This window comes from Gopherus flavomarginatus, chromosome 7 (genome assembly GCF_025201925.1).
Source record: "Gopherus flavomarginatus isolate rGopFla2 chromosome 7, rGopFla2.mat.asm, whole genome shotgun sequence".
NCBI lineage: Eukaryota > Metazoa > Chordata > Testudines > Testudinidae > Gopherus > Gopherus flavomarginatus.
The window spans coordinates 32,801,449-32,818,635 of record NC_066623.1 but is presented as its reverse complement, the minus strand read 5'-3'; the positions used below and the strand labels follow the sequence as shown (position 1 = coordinate 32,818,635).

General features: G+C 38.2%; 2 protein-coding genes across 5 annotated transcripts in view; one reads left to right on the top strand and one right to left on the bottom strand.

Annotated features, from left to right (window-relative positions):
- LOC127055633 (uncharacterized) overlaps positions 1–2,106 on the top strand; it is a 75,348-nt gene extending 73,242 nt beyond the window's left edge. Inside the window, exon 2 of the mRNA XM_050962852.1 lies at positions 1,265–2,106. Coding sequence (XP_050818809.1) covers positions 1,265–1,650 — 386 coding nt within the window. The 3' untranslated portion in view covers positions 1,651–2,106. The remainder of the gene's footprint in view (positions 1–1,264) is intronic.
- Positions 1–17,187, bottom strand: part of RANBP17 (RAN binding protein 17) — a 267,568-nt gene that overhangs the window by 101,633 nt on the left and 148,748 nt on the right. For all 4 annotated transcript variants that reach the window (XM_050962558.1, XM_050962559.1, XM_050962561.1 and 1 more), the window contains one exon: positions 7,124–7,204. In XM_050962558.1, coding sequence (XP_050818515.1) covers positions 7,124–7,204 — 81 coding nt within the window. The remainder of the gene's footprint in view (positions 1–7,123; positions 7,205–17,187) is intronic.

Here is a 17,187-nt window from a genome sequence, read left to right as displayed (position 1 = left end):
ATAGTGGGATTTCTTTTTCTTCATTTTTCTTTTTTAAAAATGTAGGAAATCCCTTAAAAAAACTAAACTAAACAAAAGCTAAAGCTGAAAAACTAAATTAAAGAAGCACTCAAAAGTCAGGAAGGGAAAAGGCCTTATTTCCGCACAGACTGGCTAACCTAGTAAGGAGGGCTTTAAACTAGGTTCGACGGGGACAGGTGAGCAAAGTCCACAGGTAAGTGGGGAACAAGACCTGGGAGATGGGTTGGAAACAGGAGGGAGCACGGGCTATAACGGCAGAGAGAAAGGAGGGTCAGGGCAAAGCTGGGAGGCAAGATCAAACCAGTATCTTAGATGCCTATATACAAATGCAAGAAGTATGGGTAATAAGCAGGAAGAACTGGAAGTGCTAATAAATAAATACAACTATGACATTGTCAGCATTACTGAAACTTGGTGGGATAATACACACGACTGGAATGTTGGTGTGGATGGGTATAGTTTGCTCAGGAAGGATAGACAGGGGAAAAAGGGAGGAGGTGTTGCCTTATATATTAAAAATATACACACTTGGACTGAGGTAGAGATGGACATAGGAGATGGGAGTGAGAGTCTCTGGGTTAGGCTAAAAGGGGTAAAAAACATGGGTGATGTCGTGCTGGGAGTCTACTACACGCTACCTAATCAGGTGGAAGAGGTGGATGAGGCTTTTTTCAAACAACTAACAAAATCATCCAAACCCAAGATTTGGTGGTGATGGGGGACTTCAACTATCCAGATATATGTTGGGAAAATAACACCGCAGGGCACAGACTATCCAATAAGTTCCTGGACTGCATTGCAGACAACTTATTATTTCAGAAAGTTGAAAAAGCTACTAGGGGGGAAGCTGTTCTAGACTTGATTTTAACAAATAGGGAAGAATTCGTTGAGAATTTGAAAGTAGAAGGAAGCTTGGGTGAAAGTGATCATGAAATAATAGAGTTTACAATTCTAAGGAAGGGTAGAAGGGAGTACAGCAAAATAGAGACAATGGATTTCAGGAAGGCGGATTTTGGTAAGCTCAGAGAGCTGATAGGTAAGGTCCCATGGGAATCAAGACTGAGGGGAAAAACAACTGAGGAGAGTTGGCAGTTTTTCAAAGGGACGCTATTAAGGGCCCAAAAGCAAGCTATTCCGATGGTTAGGAAAGATAGAAAATGTGGCAAAAGACCACCTTGGCTTAACCACGAGATCTTGCGTGACCTACAAAATAAAAAGGCGTCATATAAAAAATGGAAACTAGGTCAGATTACAAAGGACGAATATAGGCAAATAACACAGGAATGCAGAGGCAAGATTAGAAAGGCAAAGGCACAAAATGAGCTCAAACTAGCTATGGGAATAAAAGGAAACAAGAAGACTTTTTATCAATACATTAGAAGCAAGAGGAAGACCAAGGACAGGGTAGGCCCACTGCTCAGTGAGGAGGGGGAAACAGTAACGGGAGACTTGGAAATGGCAGAGATGCTTAATGACTTCTTTGTTTCGGTCTTCACTGAGAAGTCTGAAGAAATGTCTAATATAGTGAATGCTAACGGGAAGAGGGTAGGTTTAGAAGATAAAATAAAAAAAAAAGCAAGTAAAAAATCATTTAGAAAAGTTAGATGCCTGCAAGTCACCAGGGCCTGATGAAATGCATCCTAGAATACTCAAGGAGTTAATAGAGGAGGTATCTGAGCCTCTAGCTATTATCTTTGGGAAATCATGGGAGATGGGGGAGATTCCAGAAGAGTGGAAGGGGGCAAATATAGTGCCCATCTATAAAAAGGGAAATAAAAACAACCCAGGAAACTACAGACCAGTTAGTTTAACTTCTGTGCCAGGGAAGATAATGGAGCAGGTAATTAAAGAAATCATCTGCAAACACTTGGAAGGTGGTAAGGTGATAGGGAATAGCCAGCATGGATTTGTAAAGAACAAATCGTGTCAAACTAAGCTGATAGCATTCTTTGATAGGATAACGAGCCTTGTGGATAAGGGAGAAGCGGTGGATGTGATATACCTAGACTTTAGTAAGGCATTTGATACAGTCTCGCATGATATTCTTATAGACAAACTAGGAAAGTACAATTTAGATGGGGCTACTATAAGGTGGGTGTGTAACTGGCTGGACAACCGTACTCAGAGAGTAGTTATTAATGGCTCCCAATCCCGCTGGAAAGGTATAACAAGTGGGGTTCCGCGGGGGTCTGTTTTGGGACTGGCTCTGTTCAATATCTTCATCAATGACTTAGATGTTGGCATAGAAAGTACGCTTATTAAGTTTGCGGACGATACCAAACTGGGAGGGATTGCAACTGCTTTGGAGGACAGGGTCAAAATTCAAAACGATCTGGACAAATTGGAGAAATGGTCTGAGGTAAACAGGATGAAGTTCAATAAAGATAAATGCAAAGTCCTCCACTTAGGAAGGAACAATCAGTTTCACACATACAGAATGGGAGGAGACTGTCTAGGAAGGAGTATGGCAGAAAGAGATCTAGGGGTCATAGTGGACCACAAGCTTAATATGAGTCAACAGTGTGATACTGTTGCAAAAAAAGCAAATGTGATTCTGGGATGCATTAACAGGTGTGTTGTAAACAAGACACGAGAAGTCATTCTTCCGCTTTACTCTGCGCTGGTTAGGCCTCAACTGGAGTATTGTGTCCACTTCTGGGCACCGCATTTCAAGAAAGATGTGGAGAAATTGGAGAGGGTCCAGAGAAGAGCAACAAGAATGATTAAAGGTAAAGGTAAAGGCTGAAGGAATTGGGTTTGTTTAGTTCGGAAAAGAGAAGATGGAGAGGTGACATGATAGCAGTTTTCAGGTATCTAAAAGGGTGTCATCAGGAGGAGGGAGAAAACTTGTTCACCTTAGCCTCCAGTGATAGAACAAGAAGCAATGGACTTAAACTGCAGCAAGGGAGATTCAGGCTGGACATTAGGAAAAAGTTCCTAACTGTCAGGGTAGTTAAACACTGGAATAGATTGCCTAGGGAAGTTGTGGAATCTCCATCTCTGGAGATATTTAAGAGTAGGTTAGATAAATATCTATTAGGGATGGTCTAGACAGTATTTGGTCCTGCCATGAGGGCAGGGGACTGGACTCGATGACCTCTCGAGGTCCCTTCCAGTCCTAGAGTCTATGAGAGTCTATGAGACATGTTAAGGTTGATTGCATAACTTTAACCCTTTCCCCAGTTCAGTGCATGCGTATTATGATATAGTCTTCAGCTGCATGATCACATGCAATTTTGCCCCCACAGGATCTTTTTCCACAACATTTCTCCATTCCCTACAGTTGTACTGTGTACTCTGAATGAGGCTGGTGTCTGTAGTATGGCGTTTGGATGGTGTGCAGTAAATGAAATATGGGACCACACACTGTACCTTGAGGATAAAAAGAAATACTGAACAGCTGTCTCATTCACTGAGCACTGGTCATCCCCGCATTGAATGAGGTAGGGACCCCACGGACAAAAAAATAGCATGAGATAATATATTTCAAGTCTGTTGTAACACATACACACAAGTGAGCAGTTGAGATTGCACATTATTTCCTGACTTGAGTGCTTCAATTTGCAACCTTTATGTTCTTATGATGTAAGGTTTTTGTAGGAATGATTAATCTTAACTTCAAACTGATCAAACTATTTTTTAAAGTTATTATCCAATTCCTTAAAAGGCTGTGGATGCGGAATATAGCTGCTTTTGGCAAACCTGCTAACCTGATTTAAAGGACATAGTTAGCATATTTATTTTTGTTACAGTACTTGGTTAAGAGCTATCTGTTTTTCTATTGCAAAGCTATACAATTTCCCCTGCTTGTAAGAGAGATCTTTAAAAATAAACGTGGAAAAAGCAGACTTTTTGACAGACTGAGTATTTTGCAGCCAGTTGCTTTACAAAATAACAACACAATTATAATTATTTTGTTGTGGAAAATGTATGATGATAAAGTTAATTATTAGGAAGAACTAAACATGCATGAGGGAGCACTACGACGGCACTAACATAAAGGAACCACTAATGTATTCCATTATGTAAATGGAATTCAAAGATATTTCATGAATGATCAGCTAGAAGGGACATAATGATTTATAATTCAAATAACTGAGCCTTAAAATCAAATTGGGCTAATATATTTCTGAATATGCAAACCTGGAATCACTGTTAAAATAATGTAAAACACGACACCAGTACAAATCATTTGTTGCCTTTTGTTGTTTTTAAATTGTCAGTTTTTTCCTTTTTGATGTTATGCAGAGTGCTTATTAGCATTAAGATTTTTCTTTTTAACTAAGAGAACCTTTAGAAATAATGAATTTTATGCATAGTAAAAAGATAAGTACCAAATTTCTATGAACATTTGGAGACTGACTGGATAGGTAGAGATTAATTTTCTACTAAGAAAATTATATGCACATGAATGACAAATACTGGCCAAGAACTGAAATTATTTGTTTTTAACCTTTCAACCCAATCAAGATGTATCCTATATCATATGCTGAAAGTGAAGCCACTGGATCCGGTCTCTTAAAAATATAATGTTTCTTCCAAAGTCTTTTAAAATCATTATTTAAAAAAAAACAAACCACCCAACAAACAAACAAACAAAAAAACCCCAACAAAACTAACACAATGTGAAAAGGCCAAAGTTTGCAATGCCAGGAAGTACTTATAAACCACTTCATAGGTTTAGAAATAAAAAGTACTTCAGCATTATTATTAAAAAAAAACACCTTACTGGTGAAGTTTTTTATAGGAAAAAAAAATACATATCTTTAAAAGCCAAAATGACCAGTGAAATTGGGTTGTACATCATTTTCCAGCAAAAAGGAAAAACAGCCTCGACAGGTGTAATTTATCATTTTTCTGATTTAATACCAAAGAAATATATTAAAATAATAAAAAGAATCCTGAAATCCTCAAAATTTGTAGTGATAAATAGCCCTCCCTGTCTTTATTGCATTATGCCTACTAACAGAAATATTGCATGGTGGATTTTGCCAGACAAGGACGATTATTTTCCAATAAAAAGTTGCATATTAAATTCCAGCACAAAAGTGGGTGTCTAATACTTTTGAAATCTTTTATGGTTTGCCACGGAACACAATTCTAAACTTAACTAATACAAACATATTACAGTGAAGTGAACCAGCATTAAAGCTATCTGTCCAACCCCGCCCTTCTAAACCAGGGAAGCTACTGTTCTTAGAATGTTTGCTTAAATATGTTTTGATGTTGATGGTTTTAGTTCATCTTCCCTCTTATTGATTTTAAAATGTGTTTTATTTTGAAGTCTCATTTACATATTAGTATATTTGAAAAGGTATCACTACTTCTGGATAGTTACATATGGCACAGCATTAAAGATCTGCTTTTATCAGGGTTCTTAGCAACACGTAATAAATTACTTAAGGAAAACGGTCTCTTTACAAATCTTCTCTTCAGGACACTTAATTATATACCCCTGTTTAAGCTCCCAGATCATGGTAATATTGTATCCAAATCACAAACAGCAAACTCATCTACTTTACTCAAAGTATGATCTGAAAACTGTTAAACCATCAATATATTCCTTGGTCACCTTGCAGCCTTAAAACAAGTATCTGTTGTGTCAGTAACTGCAGATTGTTCCCCATTTTTTAGGGCTGGGATGGTGAGGCAGGTCTCAAATACATTCCTGCACATCAAATGCTAAGTGCCTGACCCCAATTCCTATGGTGGTGGCGGGAAGGGCGGGGGGGCAGAGCTACTTTCTAAATTCTTAGTTATGTAATAACAAACATATAACCGGCCCACTGCTGTTAACAGTAATATAATGGTGACTATTTCAGCCTACATACATAAGTTAGCAACAAAATAAGTAAGTATTTTGAATTAGGTAGAATATTTTAAACTTCTTGGTTAAGTTAGTGTATTGAATACAACCAGATACAGAAGAGGGAAAGCGAACCCATTAACTCTTGTACATTCTTATTCATGCATTGCAATAATCAATCCCCTTTTTGTTTTTGTTAAATACCTTAGTGATGTTTAGATTTCACCGGTGCCCATTATATCTGGTGGTGTTAATAGCAGATATGCATATATTTAACATCTCCCATGTTGACTGATTAATAATACTTGTAGTAAGTGTTAGAAAACATACACTGCATAATTTTAGTGAAATGAAATGCACTTATTCAATCTGCAAAACAATAAGCAGCATTTAATACAAGGAAATGTATTAACAGTCTGATGTGATGACTAGAATGCTAAGGAGAAAATAAAATGATTCAGGACTGCACTTTCTAACCTCCTTTCCTCTCTGACTGTCTATAACAGTAATCTCTTCACCCGAAACTGAAAGAAAAGCAGTTTTTATTTTAAATATATCGAAGGACTTCCCTTACTGAACATTTCTATCAGTTCTGAAAATTTTTGTTTTCCATTGCCTGTATCCACTTAAACATCCTGGTACGTCAAAAATTACTACATGCTAATTTTCTTTGAAAACTGATCTTCTTGTCTCATTTTTTGGAAATTCAAAGAGTAAATATATCACACTCTCTTTTATGATGTATGCCTTAAGTAGCAGCCTCAAAAAGTTTGTGTCAAAATCTAATCCAGGACTCAGGTGAATTGATAACAAAAATTCAAGATCATGGTGTTGCAAATGCAAACAATGAAGGCCCTGGTTCTACAAGGTATTTAAGCCCATGCCTTACTTTACGGATGTAAGTAGTCACATGGATTTTACTGGGATTACTCATGTGCTTAAAGTCAGGTATGGGTTTAAGTACCTCAGTTGAATCAGAGCCAAAATGGGTCCAACCTTTGTCTCTTTAGAGTCAATGACATTCTTGTCTTCTGGAGGATGTCATGAATGAGACTAATGATATTAATGAACTAGTCATATGGATAATTCTGTGTTGAGAATCGGAAGGGGGAAACACAAAATAACTTAAAATGTGCTATGCATATAGAAAGGCCAAATCAAACTAATATTTTTAATATTAATATTCTCACTGGTGTTAAAACAATTTACTATAAAAGGGAAAATGGCTTGCAAATATTAATTTTTACTAAATTATTTTCACTGACTAGAACCCGCGATGTACAATAAAAAGGATATCCAACAGACAGATCATTTAGAAACTGAAGAGTTCTTGAAATCACAGGCTCGCATCTTCCCCAACATTTAAGGTTTGTAACACTAGAATAATAATGAAAAAAAAAAAAGGAGAGCAAGTTTATAATAAATAATGTTTCCTTCTTTGTGAGAAGGGTGTGGGTAAGTACACACACACAGACACACAACTATGCAGGGTAAAGGTGAAATCTTTTCTCAGAGGGGTATGTGTGTGTATGTTTGGTTTTTGTGCATGCAAATAGTTTTGGGAAAGCTCCAAACATTATTATTTGCTCATTTCTATGCTAACATTGCAAAAAATAAAGCTTATCATCTTAAATGCACAAATAAGTATTGACTCATTTAATAAAAACCAGTATGAACAAATATAATGGCTCATATTGCCTTAAAGAAACAGCCTATCCTAGCAAGTCCATAATTTACAGTTTATCCCTATTGTAGGGAGTTCTCAAAATGTTTCTGCTGTACTAAATCCTAACAGACATATAATGTAGAAAGCAATAAAAATCAATTTGGATTATCCAGATCCGACATCAATACCAAAATCATAAAAGGCAATTATAAACAAAAGAAAAAAAAGGCAGAAATCTATTCTAAACTTCAGCATCCAAAGTTTGAACGTTTAAAGAGAGAAGACGCAAAACAGACCATTTAAAAAAAGCTGTTTGACTTTTCCTTTTCTTCTAATGTTTCTTCTCAGTTTGGTCTATTCTTTTTGCTCCGTATGCTGTTGCGTTTGGATGATGAAAAATACGAATGGTGCATGTAAAAGGTTGGTGACATATGGCAACATATTGGTGAGTCCTGACAATTTCCATTTCTGTTTTTGGTGTATCGACACCACACAACAGGAATGATGGACAATATTAATATGTAACATATTAAATTACATTTGTGCCATAACAGCTGATAGGAAAAATCTGTAAAATCTGAACAGAAGTATAACTAAGTGTACAGAACACCAAACCAACGTTATGATTTTCCAACATTTGAGGGAGAGAAGCCAAAGAACAACATAGGTGAGAAATTAAAGCATTGCAAGAAGTCAAGCATTTGAGTCCAAGTGCTGGTGTCCTTTTCTCTGTCTTTTAAGTGACTAATTGATAAAGATACTAAGCGAAAGAGCATTAAAGTAACTGACCAGGAAACTTCAAAGGCATGACAGAAAGTAAAAAATTACATTTAACAGGATTCCAATCAGAATCTCAAGTCTACAGAAACTTACGTAACAGACTAACAGAGATCATATTTTTAAAAGCAAATATACATAATGTGGCAACAAAGCAATGACAGAATATTTCCATATTTGGTATACGAAAACCAAAATACTGGGCTGTAATTGTTTTAAAAAAAATGAAATATTGTCACTAACATTGTTCCAGTATTTATAAACTGGAAAAGAGACACAACATCCAAATGGCAAGGTTTATAGTTATTCTGGTAACACAAATATTTATTATTAGTACCAGTATTAGATCCAGTACCAAGCGATCAGAATAACCAAACTCAGGCCTCTGAGACTGTACCAGACAAGAGGAACTTCAGATTGCCTGTAAGCTCTACTATCTGTGAGCACTATTTTAATGACATTTTGTCTAAAATAAAAACTGCTTCATTTTGTGGTTGGATAATCATATCAAAGATTATGCTTTTCTTAATGTAGTACCTTTGAAACTATTTGCCTTATTATTATTTTTAGGCTGCATATTTAAAAAAACTTGACTACTCCCCCCCACGCACTTTCTCTTACCTCGAATCCTAAGCAAAAACAAGTTATCATATATTTTATAGATGAACAAAGATAAACATACAAACATCTTAATTAAAACTATTCTGACCAGTGAACACTTATTGTCAAAGTTTGTATAATTAGGGATATCATATTAATGAAGAGGGCTAATGGTGGATGTAAAAGTATCTTTCCACTCAATCTTTCCGAACTATTCAACAATTTTCGACTGCCTTTCCATCCCTTGATCATTCTCACCATGTCTTCTTAATAAGTGAACCCAGAATTTTAAACCCATACTGCTGTTAGAGCTGTCCATGGTGCTGACTGCATGATGAGCTTACATAAAAAAAGTACTATAGTAAACTTGGTGGCAGTAGTGGAATGAATAAGATACTCTGGAGGTTACTACTTCATTGGGAATAGGGTGGGAACGCTAGAGAAGGGAGCAAATGAGACAATTATGAAGAATCAGGAAAGAAATGAGGATGGGGGAAAAAAGTGTACAGTGAATGTGGAAAAGGGGAGACTGAAGGACTGAGGCATAGGTGTGAGCAGGAAGAGAGCTGCAAGTCTACTTGGGTCACAAGGTGGTGGTTGCCTCCTCAAGTTATCATTGCATGCACCCTTGTTATAATACTATAAGTCTTGTATTATTGTTTGCTACCTTAAATGAAAAAGAGGAGGAGAAGAGGAGAAACCTGTATAAGTATTACAAAAATTGAATGATGTGCAAATAAAATCATGATCTTGAAACGCTATATATGCACGGTGTGACATTTATTTTTATGTGACTATGAAGGACAGACAAACATTCAAAATGTTGAAGAAGGTTAACAATGGATGACATGAACCAAATTTCAAAATAGCTGAACATCAAGTCATATAGTATAGGGATATTCTTAGTGACCAATTATAATTATTTTGGACACTTTTACACAATATGAGTTTTAAAATTCAAAGAGACAAAACCACAATTTAATATTTTAGGCTGAAAATTTCAAATATTGGATTCTCAATTCCCATTCAAATGAATGAAAATTGGGCATCCAAACCACCTGAAAGTCTTTGGAAATCTCAGCCATAGTGTGCTATTTGAGTTTTAGTAACAAGGAGGAAATGGGCAATATGCTAGCCATATAGCTCTATATACTCATGCTTTAATTATTTTTTGCAGGTTATCATCTTTTACAGTTCAGAACTCCCTGTGCCACATGGACATTGAGTGAATATACACTCTTCACTAGAGCTGGGTAAATGCAATTAGTTAAAAAAACACAAAATACTTTCACAAATAAAATATTTGAGTTGTAGTTTGCTATGATTCACGGGGTCATATTGGCTATTCACAAGCATACAGACAATTGCTGGGTGTTTGGGAACATGTTCACAAATCCTGAATTTTCCATGAATGTTTGGTGCTTAGATAGTATGAAGACAAACACCCTAGGAAAAACATATATATGTGAACATGTACCCTGGGTAGATAATTACTGGATTAATCCATACATTCACAGGAGATGTTTGCTATTAGTTATTTACTCGTCTCATTTCAGTTATCCTATCAGGGAGCAGAAACAATACTATGTGACTCTGATAACCTACCATGTAAAACAAATACCAGATAATATGAACAAACATTTTGTGAATCCAAAGCCTAATAATTAATTACCACAACTATGTGACAAGTTTAAACAACATAATATTTGCAGATATCAGGATGGGTTCACAAACAATATGTTAAACAAATTAATATTTGAAATGAAGAATCTGACAAACTTTAACTCTTTTTTCATAAACCAGTGACCAATCACAACTGAATATGCCCAAGTCTAACTCTAAATAAAAGCTGAGAGTAGTTGAGTTTACATAGTTGTGTCAAAAGACTACATAAATCTATGAGTTTAGCTGTGATATAAGACACATAAAGCCAGAAGAACTTATTTTGAGACTAGGGCCCAGATTTTTAAAGTTATTTAGGTGCTGCTGAATTCAGTATTGCAATGCCTAATAGATTTAGGAGCCTAAGACTTGATAAGCCTAAATCTCATTGGGATTTTGGCTCATAAGTGTCTAAATCTCTCTTGAAAATGAGACTCAGGTAATGCCACACTGAGCACAGTACTGCCCAAATACCTTTAACAACCTGGGCCTTAGTGTTTTTCAAATGAAGATCAACTTTCTTGAGCACTGGTGAAGCTAAGCAAGGACAGTGGAAACTAAAAGGGCATCCTTGTGAAATCCAAGATTTTTGATGGGACAGCTATAAGATTATGGCTGATAATAGATACTTTCACTGGCCACGTGAGTGTATAAAAACCTGTCCCTTAGAAAGTCATGTCCAGAAGTTCAAAAGGAGGCTGGTAAATTACTTCCAATGGAAGGATAATGGAAGATCTACATTTGGCAATATGAATTGACAGAATTAACTGAAATTATCAGAATTTAGACAATCTAATTGTGGTGACCAACCTCCGAAAATACTTCAATTCTCTGAGGAATGGCTACTCAAGACAACTTCTAACACATGAATTGAATATGGCTGCGATCGCTTGGCAAACAATAGCTAGCTCATATCACCAGTGCTACTGGCAGGTATCAGATACATGTAAAACAGCTTGATCACTATTAACGTGATTAAAGAATTCATCAATTGATATTGCTGACCAGTTCTGCATCATGAAGTTCATGCTAAAGCAATCAAAAGGAGAAATTTAAGACTATATGAATGAAGATGACCCAATGTTGATATTAAGAGCAGATGCGGCTAAGATAGTTTGGTAGAAAATGTGTTAAAGCCAAGATAAGAGAAATGTGGGTCACTTCAGTCACAACAAAGGTCACATCAGACTTGAAGGAATGCTGCACATGACAACCAGACACTAAGTTTGTCATAAGAACCAGCAAGCTACTACAAGAGGAGGTGCAAGTCCCCTAATTAGTGGAATACAAAAATACATAAATGTTATGAAGGATCACCACTTGTTTGACCATTGCATATCAAATCATTATATTTGTGTTCCCTATGTTCCTCCCACAGTATTTAAGTACAGAATATTTTCTTCACACATTTTAAGGGTCTTGACAACTTCTTTTAAGACTCTAGTACTATAGACAAACTGTTACTATTTCATGATTAGATCAAAAAGTAGTTAACGTGATCTCAAGGGTATTCAATAGTTCTAATGTTAGATTGCAATGGTGAAGTATTACTTCAACATTAGGAATGTATTTCTGATATGAAAGACAGTGTTTGCCATTAAAGAGGAAGCATTATCCCTCTGAATAGCAAACAAGGGTGCTATATCAGATAACACCATGCACCGAAACAGCAACTGTCATGCCTTAAACACCACCATGCAAATGCACAGAAACACTGGTCTTTATGAAGAACACAGTATTTAAAAAAAAAATTTACCGTGAGTGTTAACATTTTCCTTACACAGAAAAAAGCGAGATCAAAGGGTCTAGCCTGTGCAGAGTTAATGGTTTTCTAATCTACAGATTTGGGTTAAGACAAGGGTGAGGAACATTTTATCTATCAGGGGCCATTGACCCACAGAAAAAATCAATTGCGGGCCACACACAGCCCCCGCTGGGTCTGGGGTGGGGCGTGGGGGAAGGCACTCATGATTCCAGACCCTTGGGGCTCTGGCGGAGGCTCGGGGCTTCCCCTAGAGTTGCCAACTTTCTAATTGCACAAAATTGAACACCCCTTCCCCAAGCCCTGCCCCCCACTCACTCCAGCCCCCCTCCCTCGGTCGCTCACTCTCCCCACCCTCACTCACTTTTGCTGGGCTGGGCCAGGGGTTTGGAGTGTGGATAGGGGTGAGGGCTCCAGCTGGAGCTACAGGCTCTGGGGTGGGGCCAAAAATGGGGGTTTGAGGGTGCAGGAGGGGGATCTGGGCTAGGGCAGGGGATTGCGGTGCGGGAGAGGTTGAAGGCTCTGGAGTGGGGCTAGGGATGAGGGGTTTGGGGAACAGGAGGGGGCTCCGGGCTGGGCCCAAGGGGTTTGGAGTACGGAACTGGACTCAGGGTTGTGGCAGGGGTGTGGGCTCCGGAAGGGAGTTTGAGTGTGTGAGGGGGCACATGTCTGGGGCTGGGGATGGATTGCAGGTGGAGATGCAGGGTCTGGGAGGGATTTAGGGTGCTGGAGTGGGTTCCGACGTGGGGCAGGAGATTCGGAGAGTGGGCTCCGGCTGCGTGGTGCTTACTTCAGGTGGCTGTGGTCAGTGGTGTAGTGGGGCTAAGGCAGGCTTCCTGCCTCCATGCTGCTCCCAGAACTGGCTGGCATGTCCACCTCTTAGGCGCAGGGATGATCAGGTGGCTCTGCGCGGTACACGCTGCTCGTCCCTGTAGGCATCGCCACTGCAGTTCCCCCTGGCCAACAGGAGCTGTGGAGCCGGCTCTGGGGCAGCACACAGAGCTTCCCTGACCGCCCCTGCACCTAGGCCGCAAGGGACATGTTGGCTGCTTCCAGGAGCTGAGCAGAACTGACTGGACTTTTAATGGCCCGGCAACCCTAGCTTCCCACGCAGCAGGGTGAGCTAGTGCTCACGGCTCCAACCCCATGAGGGGTGCTAAGGCTTGGGGCTTTCGGCCCGGATACTTGTCAAAGGCCAGATGAAATAAAGCAGTGGGCTGGATCCGGCCCGTGGGCCATAGGTTCCCCACCCCTCGGTTAAGATACTGACTTGGCTCACAAGGGAAAGTGAGTGGTAATCTCAGTGAAGTCATGCATCCATAGTACAAAACATGCAGACTATTTGGCATAGATGGCAGAATCTGCTCAGATTAGGCCTAGGAATAAAGCAACAGAAATGTTGCCAGTCAAGACTGACCCATAATGTTTTATTTGCTGTGTCAGTATACTATGGACTCTAGTTCAGATTTACACTAAGCATACTATTGTTGGTAAGTAGACAATTTATTTTAATGGTTAGAGACATAAAAAGGTGTACAGAAAATAGATTTTTGTCATTTGATAATAGTATTTACTTCTTATTCTCCACTTTAAGAAATAATACTCCTTATGTGATACCAAAATTATCTCCCGTGCAATCAATGAACAGTTCATAAACAAAGATACTATTTTCATACAAATGCAATAAACCATGGAGGAGGAGAAATGAGAAAAATACAGAAACATGTCATCTAAAACTAGGATTGTGTTTTAAACTTTTTCAGAAGAGTTCCAGATGGCATTAAATGCTAAGTATATACATAGGATTTCATTACTGCTTAGTTTACACTGCTTATGCAAAGACATACATGACCAAATTAAATGCATGTAGTACTTATCCTCTTACCTGTTAATTGGTTTTCTGAGAGTTGGTCATAGGGCACAGGCCACAAAATTTTCCTCTCATTGGCAGCAACGGAAGGAAAGTCAGCCAATCAAACTGAAGCATCTATACTTGATACAATGGCCCCTCCTCTGATTCCTAGTTTTACTCCATTTGGTCTCAAAGAATGAAGGTTAGACTGCCTATTTCCCTAGCCAGTGCTTCTTAAAGAACTTGTAGGACATGTGTCCATTAAGGGTGGTCTCTGTGCTGATTGAGCAAGCCACCGGAAACACATTCACAGGCAAGGGGAAAACTAATTTGTTTTTCTGTGGCTTGTTCTGTTCAATACAGATCAGAGTTCTTAATAGTAGTATCCTAAAGTATACTGGGTGGGTAAGAATACAGCATTCAGAAGCTAAAAGCTGGTCCAATTGCACAGAGGAAGGGGAATGAATGATGAAATACCCATAGTGATCTCTTTCACCTGTTTTCCTAAGAAAAGGTCTTCTCTGGGGGACGCTTTTCTAAGCATACTTCAGCCAACCATTGCTGCATTAGCTGATGCCTGTAGTACTTAGAGAAGGTGTGCAGAAATTTGCTCAGGAAGATGCACTAGCAGGTAGAATGTATTTTTACCCTGGCAGGACAGGACAGATCCTCAGTTCTGTTCACCTCCTGGAAACAATTTTTATTTATTTTATTATTATTTATTCCTGGATACCCCATAGGCATGCTAGGTGCCATATAGATAAGTGAACTCGACATGATCCGTGCCCCAACCACACTAGAAATAAACAAGTCATGGTAGAGACAGTTTATAAATAGGCTTAGAAGGATTAAATTTTTATCGGTAAATATCAATACATGTAGATTTCGCTGTATAAACACACACTGACAAAAAATATTTCCATAGATAACAGAAATTTACAGATAGGCAAGGTAAGAAAAACACAGCTTGAGAACTTATTAGAGTTTGATTTAAGGATATTTACTTTGTATATTTTGACATGTGATATTGACAATTTGTGTTAACAGTTATAAAGCTTTAACTTTTTGAATCTCAATATCTACTGTCATTAATTATTGTCTTGACTCCACCATTATCTGACCTACACAAAATTTCCCAAAACTATGAAAATTTAAATTGATAAAAATAAATGCTTAAATAATTTCATGCAACTCTGAAAAATTAAATCAATAACCATTTAAAAAATGCTTAAACAAATACTGATATTATCTATCAAAATGATAAAAAAAAAACACTCTGAATTCTGCCAAGCCTATTTACAAAGAAGGGGAAAGGAGAAAAAGATACAATACTTGGACATGTTTGTGGGGGATTTTTTTATTTGGGAAACTATTGTGATTTGCTCTCAAGAAGAAGTAGGATAGTTAGCAGATGAAAGGCCCTCCTTCCCACAACACTCCTCTCTGCTGGCTCACCAGATTTGATACTCTCCCGCTCCCTGCACGGATGGGCAGAGAGTGAGTTTGGAAAACACAAAAATCCTGAGTTTTTTGGACCTCCAGCAGCTGACTGACAGCTGATCTGGACACAAAAGAAAAATAATATGCAATATAGAATTGTGCAGGCCCCAGAACACACATTTTTCTGTTCATCCCCCTGTCATTGTCCTAGCTCATAGAGTTTCTTTAGAGAAACATTAGATTTGACGGGTAGGTCAGTTTTCTTAAAGCAAGCTAAAACAGCATTCTTTATCTTGGTGAAAGCCATTTAGGTCTTGTCTTCACTAGGAAATTAGGTCGTGGGAGAAAACAACCTGGAGAAGTCATGTTAAGTTACAGAACGTTAAACACGTTCGTAGTTACTGTAGAAAAGAACAAGTTAGAACATAAGAACGGCTATATGGGTCAGACCAAAGGTCCATCTAGCCCAGTATCCTGTCTTCCAACAGTGGCCAATGCCAAGTGCTCCAGAGGGAATGAGCAGAACAGGTAATCAAATGATCCATCTCTGTCACCCATTCCCCCAGCTCCTGGCAAACAGAGGCTAGGAACACCATCCCTGTCCATCCTGGGTAATAGCCATTTATGGACCTATTCTCTATGATCTCATATAGCTGTTTTTTGAACCCTGTTACAGTCTTGGCCTTCACAACATCCTCTGGCAAGGAGCTCCACAGGTTTACTACGTGTTGTATGAAAAAATACAGCCTTTTGTTTGCTTTAACCTGCTGCCTATTAATTTCATTTGGTGACCCCCCAGTTCTTGCATTATGAGAAGGAATAAATAACACTTCTTTATTTACAGGTTTTAGAGTAGCAGCTGTGTTAGTCTGTATCTGCAAAAAGAATAGGAGTACTTGTGGCACCTTAGAGACTAACAAATTTATTTGAGCATAAGCTTTCGTGGGCTACAGCCCACTTCATTGGATGCATGCAGTGGAAAATACAGTAGGAAGATATATATATATATATATATACACACACACACACACACAGTGAACATGAAACAATGGGTGTTACCAATACACACTCTTTTTAGTAGCCCACGAAAGCTCATGCTCAAATAAATTTGTTAGTCTCTAAAGTGCCACAAGTACTCCACTTCTTTATTTACTTTCTTCACATCAGTCATGATTTTATAGACCTCTATCATATCCCCCCCTTAGTCGTCTCTTTTCCAAGCTGAAAAGTCCCAGTCTTATTAATCTCTCTGCCATTAATCTCTCTGCCATTCCATACTCCTAGTCATTTTTGTTGCCCTTTTCTGAACCTTTTCCAATTCTAATGTATCTTTTTTGAGATGGGGCGACCACATCTGCACACAGTATTCAAGATGTGAGTGTACAATGGATTTATATAGAAGAAATATGATATTTTATGTTCTATTATTATCTATCCCTTTCTCAATGATTTCCAACATTCTGTTTGTTTTTTTGACTGCCACTGCACATTGAGTGGATGTGTTCAGAGAAATATCCACAATGATTCCAAGATCTCTTTCTTGGGTGCTAACAGTCAATTTAGACCCCATCATTTTATACGTATAGCTGGGATTATGTTTT